Source organism: Vanessa tameamea, chromosome 30 (assembly GCF_037043105.1).
Source record: "Vanessa tameamea isolate UH-Manoa-2023 chromosome 30, ilVanTame1 primary haplotype, whole genome shotgun sequence".
Classification (NCBI taxonomy): Eukaryota; Metazoa; Arthropoda; class Insecta; order Lepidoptera; family Nymphalidae; genus Vanessa; species Vanessa tameamea.
Window position 1 is genome coordinate 1,928,710 of NC_087338.1, and position 26,527 is coordinate 1,955,236.

The window sequence follows — 26,527 nt, forward strand, 5'->3', positions numbered from 1 at the left end:
AACCTTACTATAGACAACGAAACGTGTTTTTTTATCATAGGTAGGAGGTCGAGCATATGGGCCACCTGTTGGCAAGTGATCACCACCGCCCATAGACAATGGAGCTATAAGAAATATTAACCATTCCTTACATAGCCAATGTACCACCAACCTTGGGAACTAAGATGTTATGTCCCTTGTGGCTGTAGTTACACTGGCTCACTCACCCTTAAACCGGAACACAACAATATTGACTACTGTTGTTTTGCGGTAGAATCTTTGATGAGAGGGTCGTATCCACCCAGACGGGTTTGCACAGAGCACTACCACCAAGTAAACGTAAGGTGAACAAATAAAAATTGAACTTCCAAACCACCATTCCAATTCATTACAAGAATTTATCAATGGGGTGTATTTATTGACTAACAGGTGCAATAAAAGTCGTGTTCAAATAACACGATTAAGTCTCAATAACAGTTTACCCCTTCGAAGATTAAGCGTCACAGCTTTGCTTTCTGATTCCTTGAGCTATTGTGGTAGATATAGTGTATTCCAAGGAATGAAGATAAACATACCTTAGATTTACGTATCCTACGCGATTTTCTAATAGTTAGTACTTAAATTTTACTTCTAAAGTTCTGATAACAGTTTCGCCATATTTTTTCACAAAATCCAGAATATCATAGATTATTCAAGCTCTCGATCAATGAAATCGCGTCGAACCGATGCCAAACGTTGTTTATGCCTTTGTCTTTTTTATGATTGGAGTATACAAGTTTAATGCCTGAGGAAAATAGGAGTACTAGTGTTTGTCTAAAATGAAACACAGCTGATACTATTTATACAGTAAACAATACGAAAGCAGAACATAACAATTATAAAAGATAGATAGCTGACCTTACAATTGATCTAGGAATGTCGTTTGCCCTACAAAGTGGCTGACCTTTGAAAAGAGACAAGCTTTAGCCGACGACATCGCTCGTGGACATGACAAAGTCTAACCCTTAACATAAAATATACCACTTATTCATTAGAAAATTAAATTTGACAGACTGATAATATCCAATTGGCTTGGATTGCACATATGGGGGTTTTCATCGAACACGTGCAGGTGCTCACGGTAAGCTACGACGCCGAGCACATGATTAATAATAAACACATGAAAATCCGTGGTGGTGTTCCGTCCGGTTTGGAAGCCGCATTTTTTCGTTATGATTCATATTTCCTAACCGACTGGATTTCCTTCGAACAATATATGATTTAAAAAAAATCGCAAGTAATACTAATCTTCTATACATATAATAAAACTGGAGTGTCTGTTTGTAATATTATTAAAATAACCGCTTTTTACTAAATGCATATGTATGTATACGCGGTACATTTTTTTTCAATTTTTGTCTGTCTGTCTGTTCGTTCCGGCTAATCTCTGGTACGGCTGGGCCGATTTTGACGGGACTTTCACTGGCAGACAGCTGATGTAATAAGGAGTAATTATTTTTATTTTAGAATTATATATAAATATTAATAAAGTCACGCTGCAATGTCCAAATACTGTCCAGTACCGCGCGCAGCCCTCGCGCCGCCATCACGTCGGGTTCCTCCCATCAACGACTGACTATCAAAAAAGCTGCCTAATACTGAATTAATAAGTTATAGTAAAATCTGCTAACTGAACCATAACCTTTTTGTTAAATACAAACGCGTACGAAGTCGCGGCCAAGCTAGTTAAATATAAATAAATATATACAACATGGATTTTTCTACATAAATTTCAGAAAAAATACGATACCGTTTCACAATTAAATTGATACGAATCCGTTTATACCCAGCTCGATAGCGCTTTTAACTTCCTTACAGTTAAAATATCCTCTTGACAATTGGCATTGTACGTATGTACGTAGGCGAGCAACGTCTCGCGAATTCTACTACAGCCTTTTTTTTTTATATAGTAGAGGTGGCAAACGAGCAGGAGGCTCATCTGATGGAAAGTGACTACCACCGCCCATGGACATCTGCAACACCGGGGGGCTTGCAGGTGCGTTGCCGGCCTTTCAGGAAAGAGTACGCTCTTTTCTTGAAGGTTCCTAAGTCGTATCGGTTCGGAAAAACCGCCGGCGAAAGCTGGTTCCACAGAGTGGTTGTGCGATATGAGTGCGATGCGAGTGCGGTGCCTATTCCAATGGAAGTAGGAATAAAGATAAACAAACCTTTGATTTACGTATGCCATGCGATTTTCTAATAACTCAGCTACATTGTGCACTACTAGGAGTTTATGATTAATATATATATATTTTTTTATAATACAACGTTATTACACTTAACTACTTATTTACACTTTAATTTTACTTCCAAACATCCGACAACAGTTTCGTCTACGTTCAAAACGCCATCTTTTCGCAAATCCATAGTGAATATCATAGATTAATCAAGCTCTCGACCAATGATATCGCGTCAATTTGCCGTCAAATGTTGTTTATTTGGCTTTTCTCCTCTTATGGTTGGAATAGAGTATACGTGATATTAGTGTTTGCTTTAAGTCGCATTTTTCTTTGTGGTAGGACGTTTGGGTAGGTACCACCCGCTCATTAGTTGGTCTCTACAAATTGGTGTTTTTAGGAATAGTTAACAGGTTAATATTTCTTACAGTATCCATGTATACGGCCGACCGATAAACCCATTCATCAACCTATTTCATGGATACCCGTTATCCGATTAAATTGCAAAATATTTCAGCTATTACTCCGGAATAGTGCCATCATCAAGTACGCGAGTCAGATCTATAGTACGTATCCAGTGGCTTAGCTACCATAGAGCAAGGTAGTGCAGATCACATGTTCCATACCTAAAGCCGTCTAAGCAAAATGTTTAATCAGAATCTGTTTCATTGCTTATTTATTTTCTTTTAATAAACTTCCTTTTACAAATCACTTCATCGAATGTATTTTATTCAAGTAAACTTTACAACATATCATTTTTGAGTCGTCAATATTTCAACTCTACCACCTTTTCGGAAACGCCAGCGAGAAGAAACGCCAAAAAACTGGCATAGTTACTCATTTCAATAACAAAATTTATAATGATGTTAGTATTCACAATTGTTATTCCTTCTGTTTAAAGGCTGATATCAGTTTATACCACTTAGAAAGTGGGAACAGCGTGCTCATATTTGCACAGCCACACGGGAGCCCTAATCCCACTAGCCAAGTCACTGGAAGTATCAGAACACAGTTTAGAAACGAACTATTGAAGAACAATACTGCAATGCAAGCTACTAGCTATTAATAAAAATGCACCAATCATTTGACCTTCAAATCATAATGATGTCATCTCGATTATACGAAATAATTTTCATTATCGCGTAGGTGATATATATAGGTTGAAACATACATATATATGTAATACCTAAGCCCAGATGACCCACCAATACAACAGTTGAATCACAGCCGAAGATAAGATGTTTAAATATATATATATAATTAAGGAAACAGGCTTGTGTCGAATAAAAATCCTCGTGTGCATCCACAAATATTAGAGCTGATTGATTGAGTAAGCTCAATGCCTAAAAATAGACAATTATTCGACCCAACAGTGGCTATTTTACTACCTAAGAACAAAGTAGTTCAACTTAGGTTGGTAACTATGTATGTCTAACCAAGGCTTCAGTTTTTTGAATCATTCCCATCTCTAGTACTAAACAATGCAATATTATGACAATACAGGGAGTACGGCAATAGGGAGTATTGCCAACGCCATCTCGAGGTCTTGAATAAGCTAGTTATTTATAATTTCATTCAAATAAAAGATTTAGACATATGTCACGATAGTCTAGCCACGATAGATACCCCTCAGTTAAATCGAAAAATAAAGAATTTTATTTGTGCTTGATTCTAATTTTATGGTTTATCTTATTGGTTTTATTAATTATTATTCATTATGCAATAGTTAAAAATTGTATTATACTTCTTATTTTTAATTTTTACGTATGTTTAATTTATATTTTCAATAAATACATTGTATAATATCATGTTACATGGTGAGACTACCTGTAGGTAGTAGCCTTGATAATTTTGAAATGTAATTTATTTTTTACTTCGGATGTAATATTGTATCAACTGTTGGTTGTCCTGATGAAAATAAAATAAAACAATGGACTATTGAAGTAAAAAAGTTTTTATCGAAACTTTGAAGTAAAATTAAATTTGATACGATTAGTTGATTCGAACAGTGTTGCATTCAAAAATATATCAATACTAATCCATACTAATATTATACATATATACAAAAGTAACTCTGTCTGTTGTCTCTTCACGATTAAGCCGCCAAACCGATTTAGATGAAATTTGGTACGTAGTTAAGAGTCCCGGGCACGACGAAGGGTACTTTTTATTAATCCACCCCTCAATGCAAAGTTATATAAGTTTGTATAAATTTCGCACGGGTAAAGCCGCAGGTTCAAGTAGTTATTAATAAAGAACTGTTTGTTTTTAGTGCACAATATAGTAGAGCTACTAGGAAATGACATTCGGATGAACCAGAACGGAATTAAATGTAATTATGCAATTAGAATAATTGTACAGTTATTAAAAACTAATCAAAAATATTTATAATCCTAATTAAAATTAAACATGCCTGTGAAACTGTCACTCCCTCCTCTCGCCCATAAATACGCAAGCCAGAACTTGTTATAAAACATCATTGAACAACAAAAACCACTTAGACATATAGTTTTAAAATGTATATATACATATATATATATTTTATCGACTATAATGTAAAAGATAGCGTGCATAGTATCACCATTTTTATTTATTTTATTGCTACTATATAGCTTTTCGCGTTGGTAATAAAACTATTTCTAAGTAGCAAGCAACTCACACTTCATATTTTTTTGTTTAATTAACTTATATAGGGATATTGGTAATTCGACATATTCCCGTTAGGAAGTGATAGGGGTGATTTTTGCGATATTTTTAACCCACATATGCATGATGCAAAAGTGAACCATTTTTGAGTTATCACGGTTTTTAGATTTTTTCAAAATAAGTCAAAAATTCAACTTCAAAAATTTATTTAAAAAAAAGTATCAATTAAAATCTATTTTTTTCTTCTGATTTATAAAAACGAATAAACACTGGTTATTTGTCAATATTAAAACAATATTATCGGTCCAAATTTAAAAATACGAGACGGAAAAAGATATTATTTCAATTTTTTATTTTTTATCCACAAAAACCAAAAAACAACCATTTTCCAACCATTTTCCATCACGCATATGGGGTTTAAAATTATCGCAAAAATTCACCCCTATCACCTCCTAACGGGAATACGTCGAATTACCAATAACCCTGTATATATTCTACTATCCATAAATTCCAACTCGGGACTGCAGCCGTAATAAATTACATATTTTTTATAATGAAAAATGGAAGCAGGCGCACAGCCAAATGAACGTGACGGTTGCCACTTCGGATCATGGTGGCGCAACTTTCGAAACCTTCCGGTCATGTCGGGGTATTTGCCCAGCAGTGGGACATTCACAAGATACTTACACCACTACGACGTTTCCATGTCTCCCTGCGTTTCAATCTCGGCACACTGTTATACATTTCGACGATAATCAAACTTCACTCACTGAATACTTCACTCGTTGAATTAATTAACATCTATTCACTTCACTTCACTACATCACGTTATCCTCACTTCACTTTTGCGAATAACGAGTCATATCATCGGATTTAATTTTAAACACTTTTACATCCCAAAAAAAAGAACAATAGATTAACTTAAGGTTAGGAAACGTATGTGATAACTTAATCTGATCTTTAGATAGTATTTTCGTTCTTTAATTGTTTCTTAAATATATTAATATAATACATTTACGTATATTTTTTTATAGTTCTGCTCCTTCAGAATGTCGTTTTTAAACTTTGTTCTAGCTTTTGCAAATTCCAATTTATTTCTATTTCCAATGCAAGTGAGATTTGTTTTAGAGCGTAAGCTCTATGTATAAAGAGTTTGTTATTATTTACAGATAAGTAGTATATATTATAACTTATATTATATACTTATAATTGCCGTGAAAGGGGGGAATAGGCTGCTTTTTATTAGTACATAGTTAAGGACTTAATGTTAATAATTCTTGTGTAAATAAATGTATCTTTTGGGTAGTATACATATTTTATATTGATACATTTGATTTGTCGATAATATCTTATCATAGTAAGTATTTTCGTAGCCGAGTTTAGTAGTAAACGTAGTCAGTATAAAATATGATATTGAGAAGTTTTTCTTGAGAATTCAATTTATTTTTATAATCGTTTTTGCTGTGCTGTAAATAATGTTACTGACTCCAAACTGAATTTACCTCGCCGATCTTCGAAGAGCTTCAATGTATGCAGTCTCTGAGAGGGCGCTATGTTAAGTTTTTATCTAAGATCAATGCTGAATATTTTTAAGGTTATGTTTTTAATGTTAACTTTAATTTCTTCATTGGACGGTACAGGTTTGTTTTTTCTTAAAAATATCATAGTATGTTAATTATGTTGAAGCCATTGGTTTAAGACATTTAAATCGTTTTGGACAGTTTTCAGAAGAGTGTTAATTGATTCTTAATTTTAAATGTATTCCTTACTATCGTAAAATGAGTATGTGTCATCGGCTTACAGTAATATTTCATTAATGCATATTAGAAAAAATAGAGGCCCTAGAATTGAACCTTGTTGAATCCCACATGCGATTGCCGCATTAAATGACTTTGAAAATTATTCATTTTTACTATTTGTGTGCGATTTGTCAGAGAAGATGCAATCATTTCATAAGGTCCTAATATTCCAATATTTTTTGTTATAGTAATTGCTGCAATAGGTCATTCCATCATAAAGTATGCCTCATTTGACATTTTATATGAACGGACACAAAATTAAAATTAGTATAATGGTTATTTTTTAACTTCAGTTAATTGATGGAATTTAATTGACAACCCATTCATCATTTCAAGCCAGCGTCTAGGGTTTTAGTGTCAGTGAGCCAGTGTAGCTACAGACGAGGAATTAAGCATCTTAGTTCCGTTAGCTTCGTGACGCATTGACGATGGACGGGTTGGTTAATAATTCTTGTGCCAAAAAATAAGTGCCAAAGTCTAACGCGCGGTGCTGACTACTTATCAAAGTTGGTCAGTAAATTATTAATTATTTATTATTAATATGATTATTACTTTTTATATTATCCAATGTTTATGTGATCCATATGATCATCCATAAGGTAAGTGTACCAAACTTACAATACTTCTTGCAGTGACATATATTATATATGACTCACATGTGACCAATTTAATCGACCTTCTTAAAATAAACAATAAGAAATATATACTATGTATATAACAAAAGATACATACAGATATGTAACGCTTTATCCGAACGATAACATATATATTATCAGAGACTTATTATCTTTTATTAAATATATAACATACTAGCATTCTTTAATGTGACGCAGAGTTTTTTTATAGAATAAGCTATAAGTTAGCTTAAAATATATAATCTAATTTGACATATGGGCTATAATTATATATTAATAAAGGGCAGTTCTAGCTTATAAAGATAATGATACGTTCCCGATTCTATTTCGATCCAACTTCGATTACTCTCGATAACCAGAAAGCAGTAACAGCCTGTAAATTCCCCACTGCTGGGCGATTGGGGGCGTCATCCAATCCCTTCAACTACTCAGTTTGTTGACGGTTCTTCTCGGTGGAATCTACTTTCCGGCTGTAGGTTTACATATGATTCAATGTTATAAAATAATACGTCGATTCAAACGTGTTTAAATTATTTTACTAGCTACCCGACCCGTGTTCGAACGCATTTGCACTAAATATAAATCCCTACAAAACCAATTCACCCTAAGATATAAAATCCAAGTCGATATGTTTCCTTTATCTGTAATTAATAAATAAATTACACTGGCTCAGACATCTTAAAACCGCAACAAAAACAATACATTGATGTTAAATGGTAGATTAACTGGTAAGAGGATGGTACCTAACCAGAAAAAAACCCAAGGATAATAATGGTTAACGATGTTAAATAAAATGTTTGCATTCGAATTTCGAAAATGACATTTCTATTTCATAATATATGCCTCCGTCACACTGCGCGATTATAATAAGAAAAACTAGCTAGTTGTGGTTGCTTACAATTCCTGAATTGTAAGCTTAACTTGTATTAGTACCTTAACTAAAAAATTAAACTTGAATACAATGATCAAGGTCATGAAGTATTTTAAATGGAGTATAGTTCATAAGTAACTCCAAGATGGCGTACCTAGATCCAATTGTAGGGAGGGTACGAGAGAATATTCTAGATGTTTAAAGAATGGAGTTAACGAAGAATGACGGTATTCATAAATGGAACCTCCATTACTTATTTTAATGACTCTTCAAGTGTTGCTCAATCTGACCAAGTACAATGAGGGCTAGAGAATATTCTAGAATGTTCAAATTAAAAGTATGACTGCCTAAGAATTTAAGTTAGCATTAATTATTGTTTGTCTGCCTTGAACTAAGAATGGGTGGAAAAAAACTGATTTATTTATTGTTCCAAGACTGAAGTCAGCTATGATGGAAAAAAACATTAAAGAACATTTTTTTTTTTTTGTAACCGAATCGAAAAAATTTAGACTATTGACGTGACAAGGGTGAATATATATATTTTTTTATGATAATAGAACTCTCTCGCTGATCTGCCTCGTTTGATTTAGTGGTTGATATAAGGCCACAGATCTCAAGGCTCCGGGTACAAACACCAAGTCGGTCCAAAAAAATATTGAAGATTTTCTGTCGAAAAATTCTCAGTACCAGCCCGGAAGTTGAAAATTGGAAGTGTATACACTCCTATTGATCTCTTTCCGGCCGTGTCGATATATGCCATCCCCTTATGAGTGTGAGGGAATACACTGCACGTGTGTTTCTTTCGCCACCCTGAGTTACTTTCACCAGTTCAAGTCAGGGTATTTTGTTTTCCGAATCGATGGAAGTGTTCAATTTGACAATCAATAAGTGTAATGCTTCTTAGATATTGTTTTTTTTTTTTAATATAGGTTGGTGGACGAGCATACGGGCCACCTGATGGTAAGTGGTCCCCACCACCCCATAGGCAATGGTGCTGTAAGAAATCCTTACATCGCCAATGCGCCACCAACCTTGGGAACTAAGATGTTAAGTCCCTTGTGCCTATAGTTACCCTGGCTCGCTCAATCTACAAACCGGAACAGAACAATACTGAGTACTGCTGTTTGGCGGTACAATATCTGCTGTTAGGTGGTACCTAACCAGACGGGCTTGCACAAAGCGCTACCACCAAGTAAATAAAGGAAGAATAAAGACATTTGTTTGGGTTTGCACAGTTGCGTAGTTGGCTCCTTTGAAAATAGGCGCCGAAACCGATATCGGTCAGGACATCATCATCAACAGAACTCTCTAAATATGCCGTCTCGTGTGTAGGAGAATGTTTACAAATATGTCAGTCTGTTTGTATAGATTACGCAATCCTGTCTTTGTTTGTAAAACAATTATCTACTGAGGATGACTTATCAGACCTAACTTCAACGTTCGTTTAAGATATTTATGTGAACTACCGATCCGACCCAGCTTCGCACGGGTATAATTTACAAATAAATAAAATTAGATTACAATATCAAAATATTCGGTGTCACTCCTAAGGTTTACCCACCATTAGCCTCGAAAATAGTTTTTTGGAAAAGGCAACGCCATAGTTCAGCTGTTTTGTAATAAACTTCCTCGTTTATCGTTCTATCTGTTTGTGAAAACCACATCAATATACGTTGCTTAGACAATAGATGGAGATACAGACTGAGGAAGACAGCGAGTTTGATGTATTCTATTTATTATACATACATAGATAGTTATAATATATATATACATATTTAGATATTCTTCTGGACGTGTGTAATGTGTATAACACTGAACTACTCCTAAACGCTTGGACTTTGATGTCATTTTTGAGGCCGAGTTTAAGTGGGTCGAAATTGCACCTGATACGTGACTCTAACATCATGATTTTTTAACCAAAAATAAATCTTACTTCCCGTACGACTGGGACATCCAAACATATTAGACTAGATAGGAGACAATAACTGTAATTTGTAGCTCAAAAACTATCATTTCTATCTATTTATAGGATATAGAAAGACAAACTGGCAACACTAGCGCTGGTATAAATAGGTCATCCTTTACATCACCAATGTGAAGCCAGTCTAGGGTACTAAGACGTTATATTATGAACTTAGTATTAGCTCAATTAACTTTTGTACACCTTGCCTAATAGTTTGGTTTAAAGGCTTGCACAAAGCCTTCTACCAAAGTAAATTAAACAAACAATAACTGTACTTCATATAAAGGAATTGCGTTCGTTAGTTATGTCTGGTTTGAAGCGGTTTAGACACGAGTATTCCGTTCACAAATCCATATCGATTAGAGTACCTTTACCTACATTGAATTTAAAAAAAAAAAAGTGTAATAACCATGTTATTTAGGTTAAGTGATATCAAATTGACGATACCATTTTATTTAATTAATACTAATCCAATTACGTTGCTTAAGCTACGTCTTAATATTACACCATTTTGAATATAAAAACAGTTGTCAAAAAACATCATTAGTGATGTCATATTTATGTAATAACGAAATTTTTTTTTTTTTAATTTCGTATTTCGGCCAATGGGCGAACACTAAAAGATATAAACAATGACATTAACTAAATCTTAGTTATTTTTTTTAATATTAACCAATATTTATAAGCCAAAAGCCTTCTCTAAAACATTCTGAATGTAATGGTATCAAATTCATTTCAAAACATTCAAAAGAATTTACTTGATAAGCATTCAAAAATATTCTAACTTTTTATATAGATCTAAGTTTTTGATCCACATTTAAGTTTTTTCTATTGAATAAATAAATTATTTAATACAAATATTTTTTCTTCAATTATATGTAAACGAATTGAGATCACTTTATGAAAAAAAAAACGATATACTATCTAAAAACAGCATTTTTAAATTCGACGGTTTATACCACGATAACATTTTTCATTAACATATCACGCACGCACACAGTTACAATGCTAAACACATCAATGTTATTTGAAAAATCTAATTGACATTATTTAAATCACAAACACTATTCACTCACAACATTCCAATTTCAAATCGTAATCGATTTTTAACGACACACAAAACCCGATAATAATTCTTTCAAATAACACAACTTTAAAATAAAAAAAATAAAAGTTATGGTACGTGTACACGCAGCGATATACACCTGAAAACTGACTGAATTCACAGATAACATAGATATCGTATGTACACAAAGCGTTTATTAGCATTACGAATAATTCTGAGTTCGTTTGAAAAAAAAATGCATTCGAATTTCAAACGTTAATGCAGAATATTATTTTGTTACGAATACGATTTTATTCTTATGCAATTTGAATGTAAGGTGAGATGTTTTAATTAAAAAATATTTTATTAGGAGAAGGTTTGGCGTGTTCCATCACGCTGCTCCAATACGGGTTGGTGGTTACACATGTGGCAGATTTTCAGATTTAGGCACATAATATTCAGTTCTGCCTGAGTTTGAAACCACAATAATCGATTAAGATTCACATGTTCTCATCACTGGGCCATCACGACTTTTAGTAATAAAACTTATATAAAATAATAAATTATATGTATATATATACATTAACAATACATTAATTAAGTATTATTTATATAACAATAATTTAAAAACACGGTTTCTAATAATTCATTAAAAAAATAAAGACGATGATGATGACCACTGGATCAGTGGTTAAAGCACGAATCTTAACCGACTGCGGGTTCAAAGTCGTACACGCGTCTAAATTTTCATGTGCTTAATTTATATAAATAATTCATATTCAAGTTTGAAGGAATAAAACGGTGAGGAAACTTACAAATGTCGGAAATAATTCTGTCACACGTCACCAACTCGCATTGGAGCAGTATGGGGAAACCTTCATCACAAAGAGAGGACGCCTTAGCCCAACTGTGGGATATTTACAAGCTTTTACTTCCCTTTATTTAACTAAGTTGTACTTACAAAACCGCTTTTTGCTTTCTCATGGCGGGACATTTTTTCCTTGTTGACATTCAGGTGCACCATTCTGTAACAAGATATTCAGTCTATACTAATATTATAAATTCGAAAGTAACTGTCTGTCTGTTGCTCTTTCACAGCCATTAATTAAAGTAAACTTTAATCCCAAGGAAGTACTTTTTTATGAACACCTGACGACCCCTAAAACGCGAGCGAAGGGCCGGCCGCCGACTAGTATTAAATAACCTTAAATAGATATACGTCTAATTTTCTTGGTGTTAGGGCTTTGTGCAAGTCCATCTGGGTAGGTACCACCCACTCATCAGATATTGTACCGCCAAACAACAGTATTCAGTATTGTTGTGTTCCAGTTTGAAGGGTGAGTGCGCCAGTGTAACTACAGGCACAAGGGACATAACATCTTAGTTCCCATGGTTGTTGGCGCATTAGCGATGTAGGGAACTGTTAATATTTCTTACAGCGCCATTATCTATGGTCAGCGGTGACCACTTACCATCAAGTGGCCCATATTGAACTATTCTCAAGGGACTAACCAGCTGAGTAGGAAATATTACATTTATATAATATATGATCTTAACAGTATATTGCATGTGCGAAAATATAGTTGTACTTTATTTAACTCTCATAATCCTATGAGATATCAACGTAGCATGACCTGAGCGAGTTCATCTAGATCAATGGAGCAATTTAAAATGTAAATTTTTGAAATGGACCGAAATAGCTATCTGATAAGAGATAGGAAGTATATATAACATATAACTATATACTTCTTTTAAAGATTATCCATGTTATATTATATTGAACAAATTTATTGATGTACCTGTTTGTTTTTATTAATTAATATTTATTATACAATAGTTATTTCTAATTTATGTATATAATACTCAATGCTGTTACCAAATCGTATTACAATTTCCAATGTGTTCATATATGTGATAAATAAATGTTTATTATTTCGTCAATTTATTTTGTAATGTCATAGTGCATGGTGAGACTAGCTGTATATATAGCATTTACCAAGATAATTTCGAAATGTAATTTTTTTAATGATATTATGTCTATTGTCAGTTGTCCTTCTAAAATAAATAACTGAAATATACAAGCATACTGGCAGATTTTGTTCTATATATCTCCAAAGTCGACTTTTTCATACTAGAACAAACATTTTTGTCACAATCATTCTCTAGTGTTTCATTCGTGGCACAGTTATTTTAAGGAAAGCTGTATGTGATCTATTAAACTTCTCTAATTATGGATAAACTCCAAAATTTCTCTTCAGCGGGACACTTTTAAATGCTATTACTTTAGTTTATCTTTGCAGTTATATTTAATTTAAATTAATCCCTAAAAATATACATATATAATACATTACTTTTGTTAGTGGATGTCATTCTGCATTGAGAAGTGATTTTATGCTAAGAATTAAAATTGAATCCATCCATATTTTTTTTTACTAGTGAGTTTATTAGCTATTAGCAGCTATATTAGGCAAATGAGCTATCCAGTAAGTCATCAGCACCACCCACAGACATTGGCACTGTCAAAAAGAAACCCCTTAATAATGCACCAGTAACTTTAGGAACTAAGATGTTCAGTCTCTTGAGTTGCACTGGCTCACTCAACCTACAAACCGGATCACAAAATGAAGCTATTAAAATTAAATTTCATTATTTAATTAACTTGATTAATATATAAAAAAAAAGCTGCATGTATACAGTAGTCACACTATAGATAGATTAAAGATTAAAACATTAGAATTACAAATTTGTTTAATTAATTTATCCTCGTTTAGAGGAAAATAGGCTTAATACTACCATATGAATAACCCATGTATTAATTTCATAATCCCTCTAAGTGTGGAACATTAACTTTATACAAATCACAAATATATCTTTACGTTCCACTGAAATCATTACGGCCGACATCATATTATGCCGATGGATACACTATGTTGGTGAAGTTGAAGTTTAAGACGTGATCAGTCAATAATCAGTTTTCAACGTATCTCAACGATATTCATACTAATTAATCTCTTTAAAGTTTGCTACAGTTTTAATTTTTAGGATTTATTATATATAGGTAGTTATTTTCGTAATATGTATTTTTTATTTAAGCTCTTGATTTATAAGAATTTAATTTAGTTGTATTGTTAGTTAGAATAATAATAAATAAAATAAGAATTTAATTTAGTTGTATTGTTAGCTCACTAAATTTTACTATAAATTTATAATAAAAATTAAGTATCTATGAAAATAACGTTTTATAAATTCAGATCTGTACTTTTAATTCTAATAAATTTACAGATAAGTAGTTCGATTACAAATAATACCTTATAATAATAAATTATGATAACATGAATAGTTTTAATTTTGAAATGTTTATTTATTAAATTTATATCGCATCAATAAATAAAGTTTTGTAATAAAACGTTGCAATAATGTTCAATTGACGCAACCGAAGGCTATGTCCCGCCAAATGTACACATTTATCGAGGTCGAACCCAAAACGAACAGTTAAAACTTTATATATAATAATGTCAGAACTATAAACTATATATCGTAAAATATACTATGTTTTAGTAAAAAAAAGTAGCTGTATTGAAAAATATGCGGGTCTATTATCATCTAACGGCCTCGCCCGTGTAGTAACGCTGTGTTTTCTATCATAAAAACCTAAAAACACGACTTCATAGTCGCCTTAGTACAATCTCTGTTATAACCTAAACAAACTTTCTGATACAAAGATTTTATCATATCAGCAGATAAAGGCTAGATAATTTATGTACTTTACCACTAAATAGAGGCTGATTTAATTTGAAACAACTTCACAAACATCACTTTTTGATAAAAACATGATAGATAACACAAACAACGGTCGGATAACACACATAAGCATGAACTAGTGATGTCATACATTGTTCCCTATGACACGATTCGTCAAGCGTCATACATCGTATTCGTATTTTATAGTGATGTATTTGTTAGTATTGACGTCAAACTGACAAAATATTATGTTTGTGAGGGTAGCTATTGTATTTATTATAATAATATTTAATATCAGACATTAGTAGCCCCGTAGTAACTTGTGTTAAACAAGTTAAGATACATGTTAGTATCCAAAATATATTTTCATTGGCATAAAATAATATTAAAAAAAAAAAAAATAACGTATCATTTTCTTGACTTCTATTATTTAATTCTACTAATATAAAGAAGTGAAAACTCTTTACTCTATTAAATATTCTTTATTCGAAAAACAAGCAATGAGCATGCTTTTGTTATTTTTCAAATTATTTTTATGTTCTTTTTCATTTGACTTAAACCAACAATGGAAACCATTTGCTGATTCACATATTATAAGTATAATTTTTTTATTATAAATTTTTAAAATGGATAACAATCAAGAAACCAAAAAATGTTTTTGTGCAAGATGTTTTCTACCTATAAATTCAGAAGATAAAGTTGATGTTGATGGTCAAAATTTTCATAGAATCTGTAGCATGTGCTGTAAGTTACATTTTACGTTTAAAAAAAAATTAGTTATAAAAAAATCCATAATAAAAAATTAAAATATTTATGATTGTAAAATCTAGATATTAAGTCATTTTAGTTAAGATTTATAAAAGTTGAGTTTTTATCTGTTAACACGAAGTTTTAAAATCAATTTAATTATACACTATTATCTATTATTTCGTATTAAGTACGCTAACTTGCAAAAGCTTATCTAATAATTATACTAGTTTTAGTTATACCAATTCGTTAAATATTTAAATAAGCTTATCTTGAGATAGTCATAAGCCGACTTAAAAAAAAAGAAAATTCTCCGTTATCCTCACCTGTTTGTCTGTGTGCAATGATTTCAAACTCTATAATTATTTAGAAACTTGTACGTAATGGGAACTTTTAACATTTATAAAAATTTAAGGTTCGACTTAATTGTAGCCTAAATATAATTAATGTGTATTGTAAAGAAAATAAAGTAGATTAGTTTTGTAATAATATACGAGGAGATAAATTTTTCTTCCGTATTTATAGACTGAAGCTGTTTAAAATTTTGCTAAATTCAGTTGAAATGCCATATTACAAACCTTTTAAAAGAAACACATTAAAATTTATTTCGTTTTTTTTTTTATTTAGTATTTATTTGAAAACAAAACTTTGTAGGTGTTTGTCGTACCATTCCGACCTCCTTGAAAATGTTCTACGGTCACGTGTTCTGTAACGACTGTTTTAAAAGTCACGTGATGTCGCGATTTAAAGGCGACAGTTCTCGTGTGTCTTCAAACAGCTGGTGGATGCACTCGACGACGGGATCTCGAACTTCAGGAAGTGAAAACAAAGGGAATGAAGGTAAACAAGGGCCTAAGTATCTGAAATAATTTGTTAAAGTTTTAGTTATTATTAAAAAAGGTATATATAAAAAACTTCACAATAGGCGTATTTAATAAGATAAACATTGAAATCTGTTCTCGAATGTTGTAACATGTCTACGTACTTATCTTGACCTAATAAATACTCGTATCAACATGTAAGAATCATTTGAGATAAAGTAAAAAATAACTTTTTTTTATTCGAAACGTGTACTAAAAATAACAATGCACTACAGTTTAATATGGGTGTATGTACCAAAATGTGTATAAAGTTGCCACTAAGTTGGTTTACAAGATATTAGTAGATAGATTAATACTAAGTGTTGAAGTCAAATAAATGCAATGCAAAAGAAATGCAGTTATTTCCATGATTTTAGATGACGTTCCTGAAAAACCATCAGAAAACCCCCCGAAACGTTTTATTTGCGCTCGTTGTTTGCAGTCTGTGGATGAAAGTGAAAAAGTTACCATCGGTAACGACAGTTTCCACAGTCAATGTGCCAAATGCTGTAAGTTAGTTGCAGTTTAATCGGGGAAAGCGCTTTAATAGTAGACTATGACCAAATGATACATGTTTCTGCTTAAAATTATGTTAGATAAAATTCGAAATTGAAATTCTCCGCCAACGCTTTACCATACCATACCATTTTTATAGTATATTTTTTCGAATTAAACCGTAGTCAAATATATCGGGTTTTTGTCTGCAAGCTCATTACGTTTTCACATGATTAAGTTTTATTTTTAATTATTTTCGTGTTAATCGAGAAATTCTTAAGCGACGAGTGTTTGAACATTGTAAAAAGTGTTTGACGAAATTCGTGTGTTTGGTTAAAATGTAATCTCATGCGCTGAAAGAATGTTGATGGTATATAGAAAAAAGATTTACAATTGTCGATAGTAATCAGATTCATTACTCAGAACGAGTAACGAGATGGCGAGATGGATGATGAGTACGCGTGCATCTTAATCGATGATTTAGGGTTCAAACCAGGCAGGCACCAATGAATTTTCATGTGCTTAATTTGTGTTTATAATTCATCTCGTGCTCGGCGGTGAAAGAAAACATCGTGAGGAAACCTGCATGTGTCTAATTTTAAGGAAATTCTGCCACGTGTATTCCGCCAACCCGCATTGGAGCAGCGTGGTGGAATTTGCTCTGAACCTTCTCTTCAAAGGAGAGGAGGCCTTAGCTCTGCAGTGGGAAATTTACAGGCTGTTAATGTAATCAGATTCATAGGCAGATTCATAGATTCCATATATCTGTCATTACTAATAATAACGTTTATTTTATGATCGCTCTTAATTTTATCTAGATTTTTGCCACAAAGTTCCGACATCCAACTTGAAGATTTACTACGGACAGGTGTTTTGCGAGGAATGCTTCCATCGCAACGTTCTTAATCGTAATCAAGATAATCCATCGGAGTTCTTTAAGACCTGCTTTGAACAATGGCAGAATAATACCCAGTTTGCCGAAAACATGAGGGATTTCATGGCGGGAAATAAGGAGTCGGCGCCTTTCATTTTCATGACACAAGGCCAGCAGCCACCGTTCTGTAGATGTGGTACAGGACCTCAAGAATGGTGTCAACCCAATGAGCCTCGGAAATGTAAGTTGCTTTCTATATTTTCGATAAAAAGATGCGAGTATAAAATATGGTTATTATCTGAAACTAATGGTGCACTCAATGTCAATAATACAGATAAAAGCTGTTTTTCATAACATCTTCCCGTAGAAAGTACTGTTGTTGTAGGATTCAACGAATCCGTACTAAAGTACGACGTGAGTTACCAAACAATGAGGCATATACAACAATGGGGTGTTTCTCAACATGAACAATTATCCATTTAAACTTGTCTCTTTAAGGATTAGCATAATAACTACGTAATACCACAGCACAGCATTTACGCCTAATTGCTTTGATACCAATGTTTTATTCACTTTCCTCTGAAGTGATGATATTTTAAAACTCAAAAAAATAGAGCTATAGTTGATCGCTCAAATCAGTTACACGTACAATTTACACAAATTACAGATCCTACAGATTCGACAAGAAATTGTTCGAATAATTTTTCACAAATATAAGCATTTTATTGCATTTTAGGTGCATAAGAGTTGATAAACAGAAAATATTTACAGCTGCGACCAACTTTACACCATCTATCGAGGCAGACTCTTTGGAATGTTCTTTTGGAAACGGAAATGAAATTGGAAATTCAGTATCCGTTAACGAATCAGCAAATCAAGATAATTTGAACATCGAAGCAGCTGAAAAAATTGAAAAACTTACGAAATACATTCACAATAGACATGGAAAAAAAGAGGATATTGATAACGCATGGAAATTACTAGATCGAAATAAAAAGAGCCAGTCGTTTGATGGTTGGAAGGATTTGCAAGATGAGAAGCTTAGTTCGTTAAAATGTCCCAAATGTTTGTGGCAGTGCGGCTCTATTTACGTTACTAATAATATTTGAACATAAAAATTGTTTGCCGATAGAGATAATTTAGAATAAAGTGTATTGTCATGATTTGCTAATTTTATTTTTTAGAATAAGATTTTTGTTGGTCAGTCGTAGAATTTCTTCAAGATTTTCCATTCGATTTTTCTTTAAGCCTCATTTTGAGAACATTACATTTTTGTTTTATAAATTATACATTTCAAACAAATACACTAGACTTTAGATTAATCGTAAGATTGCGTAACAAGTCGAGAGTAATGTTTAGCACACAACAATGAGTCTTTCTACTTTCTACCATCAGGGATTTGCTATCCAAAGAAGAGAGCATTACTTTTTTTTGTCTATCTCAGTAAAGTAGTGCAAACCAATTCATTTCCTTTTACATGCATTTGGGGGAGTAGAACTTCTCCAGGTCTCTTACTCATACAATTAGTAAGCGAAAGTTTTAAGTTTGCTCTTTGATGTTTTGTCTGATTCTGGCCACGGTCGCCATTATCGTTAACTTCTCTCTGCTACTCATGGAGCCAATTGTACTAACAAATTGTTAAATATTATATATATTATTTATGGTGGCTGATTGTCAAACCCCAGGTCCAATCAATAAAAAGTTATTGGGTTTTTTTATAGAATTTTTCAGTAATCTGGAAGTTGAAAGTATAGGTACACACTCTTGTGCCTTGGAAAAACTGTAAAACCCTTGGTCCTGCGCCTGAACTCTTCCCGGTCGTGTCCAATTTGCTATCCCGTCGGACTATAAGTGTGATAGAAAGTGTATCTGTGTTTGCACATATAATTGTGCTATATAATATGTCCTGCGTGCTTGGCTTATATGGCACTTGGTGGTAGGGCTTTGAGCGAACCCCTCTGGGTAGGTACATCAGATATTCTGTCACCAAGCAGCGATACTTGGGATTGTTGTGGGCCGGTTTGAAGGTTGAGTGAGTCAGTGTAACTACAGGCACAAGGGACATAACATCTTAGTTCCCATGGTTGGTGGCGCATTGGCGAAATAAGGGTAACCATCCCTATTTTTAACAGCGCCAACGCATATTTCTAACAGCGCCAATGTCTATGGGTTGTGGTAACCACTTAACATCAAGTAGCCCATTTGCCGGTCTATCTTACCGTGGCCGAAATCAGGATGCCGGTTAGGATGACGTCATCATCTATGGTGGCCAGAATGCTAGCAACATTTCCCCGTTGCATCGCAATTCCGATTTTCTGGATGAAATAAATGAAAAAAAAATTGCAATGTTTTTCAATAATAGGTTATTTTTATTTTTAGGTTAGTGATATTTTATATTATAAATTTTTTGATGTTGTATAAGAATTGATTTAGTTTAAATGTGTAAATGCATTCAATAAAGTAAATCAAAAATATACAATACCATAGAAATATTTTTATAAACACACCGAATTTCGTGGAAACGGATAAGTAACGGAAAAACAGTGCAATAGGCGGTCTTATTGCTAAATCACTATTCCGCGTAACTTGATAAAGAAAAAATATTAATTTATAGCTGAAAATGTTATATTTATATACATATAATTTATAGAAATATTTTTTATGAGTAGAAAACATTTAATTTTGTAACGAAATATGAAAAACAAAATCGATTATAAATATTTTTAACCGTCACACTTTGTATTATCATTTATAATCTGTGTTGTAATTTTGACAAATCATAAATACTAAACAATCCGCAGGTGTGGCTAGTAATATTTAAAAAGGATGGAATTTTAAATATAAACTGCATTTATAAATGAATCAATATATGTAACTAATAATAATATCACGATATCATTAGTGAAATGCTGTGATGTAATCAAAACATATTTTAAATTTCTTATTCGAAGTTGAAAGTTGTAGTTACTTTTGGGCGTCAACCGTTTTGAGTATTGAAACAAACATGTACGGACGAAAAACGCCTTCAACATATCGTTCTACCCCTTCGGTGTATTCTCATTACACTGGAAAGTAAGTTAACTAAAAGTTTATACGAGATTATTTGTCAACAAAAACTTTACAAATCTTAAACTGCATGTATTTTTAGATCGTCAACGAACTTACGGTCGTCAAAATCAGTTAGATCATTAAGAGTACCGTGGTATCAAAAACCAATACTACATGATGCGTTTGTGCTGGACCTGCAGAGGGGATCATTGCTAACAGCCAGTATTTCCGTAGTAAGTTGTATCTTAGTATGTAACAAATAGGAACTTAAGCTAGTTTTGTAATTTTATTTTGTTTTTATATTTAGTATTGAAAATGTCTCTACTTATTCAAATGGGCAAAGATATTGGCTTGTCTGCCTTATAAATAAAATAAGAAACAATTGAACTTTTTTCTTTAATTAATTAATTTTATAAATAATAAATATTTATAAAGCAATACTGCCAAGTTCGGCATTTTTCTATTATACAAAAAAATTTAAATTATATATAGCACTTGTGAATTGATAATCAATAATGTAATATAATGTCTTTTTCCAGTTCATAGCCCTCTTCACATTTACACAAAGTATCTTTGATTTGTACTGTATGATGCTGGCAACCCCTGGGTCATCTCATTCTGGTCACTATGTGATGAGCTTTCAATTTGTCTATGTTGGCAGTGCACCAGGTAAATCGTTTTTTTAATAAAATTTATTACGTGATTACCTTGCTTTAACCCACTCTTTTAGCTATAAAAGTCGAACTAGCTACCCACCTCAACTCCAAACAAGTACAATAATGGTATATACAACTTTTAGATTTAAGAACAAACATAAAAAAACCTCGGTTTTTCTCGCCTGTAATATGCATGTATCATACACAAACCTTCCTCTTGAATCACTTTATTGATGAAAGCTGCGTTAAATATCTGTTGTATAGTTTAAAAGACCTAAGTGTGCAGATGGGAAGCAACTTGGTTTTGTACTATGTAGAAGTTCTCATATTGTGTTTCATATCTTATAGCAAATGTTTTAACATATATCTCTTAACATAATTTGAGTTCTGGCAAGCGATTTCAGATGAGATAGAGTCTTATTTATATATGTTAAAGTGGTAAACAGGTTACCTTATAGTGGTCATCACCACCTATAGACATTGCATTAGTAATAAACATTAACCATCCTTTACTTTGCTAATGTGCCCACATCCTTGGTAACTAAGATGTTATGTCCCTTGTGCCTGTAGCTCTATCATACATTAAACCAAAACTAAAGTACTAAGTAATACTCTTTAGTGTTAAATATATGATGAGTGGGTAGTACCTAACAAATAAGCTTGCTCAAAGCCCTCACTCCTATTGAATATAGCGAATATATGTACAGTAGAACACCGATTATCCGAATGAATTGGGACCATAGTTGAATCGGATAGTCTAAAATCGGACCGATTCGGATACAATTATCCGTTTCGGTTAATCGGCGTTCTACTGTACCTTCATATATAAGTGTGTAGATAAAGTTACATAACATAGATTTATTTTATTCTTTTACAGTTCGTAATGTCCTCATTGTCTTCTCCCTCTTTTCTTGGATTGGATCTATAGCAGTTCTAGTAACGAGCATCATATTGATAGTAGCATTGAGAAAGGTAAGGCTTTATTCGATATTTATACTAATACAACTTACATTAGCACAATTTATTTAACTTAGAGCTTGTTTTTTCTTAGAATTCGTAAACTGACTTATGTGCTGGTATTATTAGTCGGAGTATCAGAAGGCGAAAATATACTTATTCAATGTGTCAATCAGGTCACTAGTCATATTTAACATTATTATGGTGTTCAATAGTTATTAACTATATTGGGTCGTCTGTGGGTGAAAACAGTGGGAAGTCGATCTGCAATTACGTAGTTGACAATACCCTGAAATGCCTTGTACACTACACTGCACTTGTTACACTAGTAACTTAAGAAATTAATTTAATACCTGTATGAAGAAATATTTAAATGTAGTTTTGAATTTGCTAATCCAAGGTATTATAATTACTTATTATATGTTTATAACATGTTTGTATATTCTATATTCAGGTTCCTTAAATACCTTTGTCAATTGATTAATTTAAATCACATCTTTAAAAAAAATAAGAATATGTGTTAATAAATAGTTTTTAATTGTCGGAAAAGAGTAATTACTGAGTTTCTCTTCTATTTGTAAAATGTTACCAGGACCATACTTGAATAAGGTAGATATTTAAAGTTTCATTGATTTTTGAGTTATTATGGTTCATTTTTTTTTTCAAATACTTTTTTAGTCTTAAATCATTAATTATAGTATAATTTATTGTAAATTTTGTCCAGATATTTGTGTCTATTGTGAAATTAACTGTTAACATTATCCGATATTACGAATTGGTGTTCCTCAAGGACCAATTTTAGTTCATTTTTTGTTTTGAATATGTATTAATGAAAAACACTATTTATTTGTATGCAATTTGTTTCGACTCATAATGCTTTGCTAAACTTTTATTAAAAAACGCTATTGCTAACACTAACCACCCTACAAATGTTACGATTTAGCAGTTATTTGAACTGAAGTATTTGATTAAATTGATATTTTAAATTTAACACTATTCATTATTCTTATTTTGTTAATGCTGTCATCCTGTAGTTAGTTCGAACAGCCAAGAACAAGGTAGGTTATATTTTTGTTTATAACTCATCACATTGCTCAGTTGGACATTTATAATCACTTACCAAATCATATACATTTGCATATTTAGTTCCACAACGGTCATCGTTCAAGATCTAGTGCTGTTGCATATTGTCACTATACTTAGCTAAGTAGATATGGAGTGATTCTATTCCATTTATAAAAAAATCTTGAATAATTGAAGTCATAAACTTACTACTATAGTAGTTATTACATTTACCTGATAGAATGTTAAATAATATCTATAAAGTTAATGGTCGTAACTTATGTGCTATTCCAAGCTATAATCTATCACTGTGCCAAATTTAATTCAGGTCTGTTTAGCCATTCTGGCGTAATATTAGTAAAACACTGAATAGTTCCTAGTAAAAGGCCATTTTTGATTTTATATGTTATCTTAACATTATTGAGACTGAGGTATATCTCTTACAAAGTCAATATAGGCATGGAGGTGACATTCAAATAATATATGGGTGTATCTATGAATGTTGTTAAGGAAGACATTAGTTGGACATTGCTGTCGTCTTCCTACGAATGTAAAATCAATGATCACTGAAGGAGAGAAATACATAAGTGTATAATAAGATTATTTAAAGCTAAACTTAATTTATAACGTACGTAATTTATAACGTAAATATAATAAGTAACGCCAATACCGCATGAACTGTGTTTAAATTTTTATATATAAATAATAAATGTCATAACATACTGTTTTTTTTTTTTTTTTCAGGAATACGAAAAGCGTATTGTTCCATGGCTCTACACATTCGGCGTTTTCATACTTTTCCGCACCGTGGCATTCATATTCGCTTCAATAGTCAACGATATGATATTCGCTTATAATATAATGATGTGCCTGTTCTGGATTGTGTTCTCTGTGGTCGGCGTCTATGGTTGGCTGTTGGTGTACAGTTTGTACTTGGAGTTGGCCGATTTGACCAAATTGGAGGACTTGGCACATTTAAGGGTATGTTATTATTAGAAGTTTTCTTTGAATTTAAATGTTGTATTACTTTGTGGTAGAGCTCTACAAGCCCGTCTGGATAGGTACATATATATGTTAGATGCCATTGCTAACCATCACTAATTAAATTTGTTTCAGTTAAAATAATATAAAAAGTTATTTGAGTCCTATAAAGCTCCTCGCTTATAGTGACTAAATGTTTTTATAATTTTAATGTGCATATTCCTTTAATTTGGTTCAGTAGATTTATTGAAGGAAGCAATATTTTTTTAGTTCCACTCCCTATAGAATTAAACAATTTAAAATTTATATACAATGTTAAACAACAAACAGTAAAAGCTCAATATAGCTGAATCGACACAGCACTGGTTTTAAGAAGGACAAGGGGGTTTTCTTTTACATTGGAAATTATGTAAAATCAATACAATAATAACATTTACAACAATTACTTACAATAATACAACAATTATTATACAAACATTAACAGATTAAAGTGTATTTTTAAATTATCAGTAATATTAAAAAAGAATATCAAAATTCTATATGACCCAATTTTCATTAATCTATAGATGGGTACAATGGCATCACTGAACGCCTCGCTCGCTGGATCTCGTCCCACCACGCCGCACTCCACTGTATCCACCATGCCGGCGTCACAGATATGACCCGTCAGTGACGAGGTGGTACCTCTCGCTGATACAAGCCTCGAGACACCCGTGTGAATAAACATTCAGTTTTAAATAGTGCAGTGATCAGTGCTAATTATAAATATGACCACCTACCACTTGCCAGCAACAACTGTTGGTGATCATCTTCAATGTAACGAAATGTAAGTTAATGCTTTAATAGTTTAAAGAGCTCAATACTATGCAATTGAAGTATTTTAATTGGTTTAATGATTTAACAATTGAATTCATCCACTTTTGTTAAACTTTTTTTGGGAATTTAATAAACATTTTTTCTATATTATTTAGTAGCATCAGGTATTCACAAAAAAAATGTACATCAATCTTTTTAGGCTTTTATTACTTATATCAACTTTAATTTGACTTCGAAAGTTCCAATAACTTTGCTGACATTCTAAGCGCCATTTTTTCACGATATTGAGTACCATAGATTATTTAGATCTCGACCAATGATGACACGTCAATTCAAAGTCAAAGTTATTTTATCTTTACCCCTCCTGCCGTTAGAATGGATTATTGTTTATTCAAAGCAATTTTATAGCATCGTGGCATTTGTTTATGTGTTCCCGCCCTAAGTCTTATAGTCTTATATTACTTTAGTTTAGGGGATTCTGTACTCCAGAATTAGTATTTTAAGTCATATATTTTAAATTAAAATATTTTCACAACACACTTAGGCTTAACTACAAAATGACATTTTTATTTGCTTAAATCTTAAATAATATGTATATTATACGTATACATTTTCTCAATGTGTATATGTGTCCTAAACAGTTGGATTCATGAATAGTTTAGATTTGACCCATTCAACCCCCTTTTAAATCGACAACAGTCAATGACACCTTGTTGACATTTGTTATGAATTAAAAGTTTCATTACATTTAAATTTCGAAAATATATTTCCCCAACTTTATAGGCACTTTTTATTAACAAGTTTCTATATTGGTTTTGACTTTAATTGTAATATGTCACGAAATTTTATATTTTGCATAGAGTATTTTTATTAAATATATATAAATTGTTTTAATTAGTTTGTCTACTAAACGAATTGTCAAATATTTAATGATACTTGTCCGTCCATATATTGTGATTGATGCTAGTGTGATAGAAGTTTATGTCAAAAGTATAATTTGTTGCACTGAATGATGAATGAAAATTGTATTTGATGATGGAATGAAGTAAACTAATATTTCTACCGATTGTAGTGTTGAATTTTATAATTAGATAACTGAGTGTGCGCACATAATATGCTCTGGGTGATACATACCT

General features: G+C 32.2%; 3 protein-coding genes across 6 annotated transcripts in view; 2 read left to right on the plus strand and 1 right to left on the minus strand.

The window, feature by feature from the left end:
- LOC113391586 (protein diaphanous) overlaps positions 1 to 15,085 on the minus strand; it is a 49,399-nt gene extending 34,314 nt beyond the window's left edge. For 2 of the 3 annotated variants that reach the window (XM_026627599.2, XM_064219992.1), the window contains exons 1-2: positions 14,924 to 15,085; positions 12,116 to 12,179 (exon numbers count right to left, since the gene is read on the minus strand). In XM_026627599.2, coding sequence (XP_026483384.2) covers positions 12,116 to 12,178 — 63 coding nt within the window. In that variant the 5' untranslated portion in view covers position 12,179; positions 14,924 to 15,085. Of the gene's footprint in view, positions 1 to 5,528; positions 5,602 to 12,115; positions 12,180 to 14,923 lie in introns of those variants that run through there. The other variant, XM_026627598.2, reaches the window with a different exon arrangement.
- A 356-nt stretch (positions 15,086 to 15,441) lies between these two features.
- LOC113391603 (cysteine and glycine-rich protein 2-like) lies at positions 15,442 to 19,034 on the plus strand. Of its 2 annotated transcripts, none has more exons than XM_026627628.2 (5): positions 15,442 to 15,639; positions 16,297 to 16,482; positions 16,880 to 17,011; positions 17,816 to 18,112; positions 18,643 to 19,034. In XM_026627628.2, the coding sequence occupies exons 1-5, from the start codon at positions 15,522 to 15,524 to the stop codon at positions 18,978 to 18,980; spliced, it is 1,071 nt and encodes a 356-aa protein (XP_026483413.2). In that variant the 5' UTR covers positions 15,442 to 15,521; the 3' UTR covers positions 18,981 to 19,034. The 2 variants fall into 2 exon arrangements, with proteins under 2 accessions (XP_026483413.2, XP_064076076.1); XM_064220006.1 differs by having other exon boundaries at positions 18,608 to 18,749.
- A 1,606-nt stretch (positions 19,035 to 20,640) lies between these two features.
- LOC113391609 (uncharacterized) lies at positions 20,641 to 25,483 on the plus strand. Its single transcript, XM_026627634.2, has 6 exons — positions 20,641 to 20,943; positions 21,020 to 21,152; positions 21,459 to 21,588; positions 22,453 to 22,547; positions 24,339 to 24,575; positions 25,142 to 25,483. The coding sequence occupies exons 1-6, from the start codon at positions 20,876 to 20,878 to the stop codon at positions 25,235 to 25,237; spliced, it is 759 nt and encodes a 252-aa protein (XP_026483419.1). The 5' UTR covers positions 20,641 to 20,875; the 3' UTR covers positions 25,238 to 25,483.
- Positions 25,484 to 26,527: the final 1,044 nt, after the last annotated feature.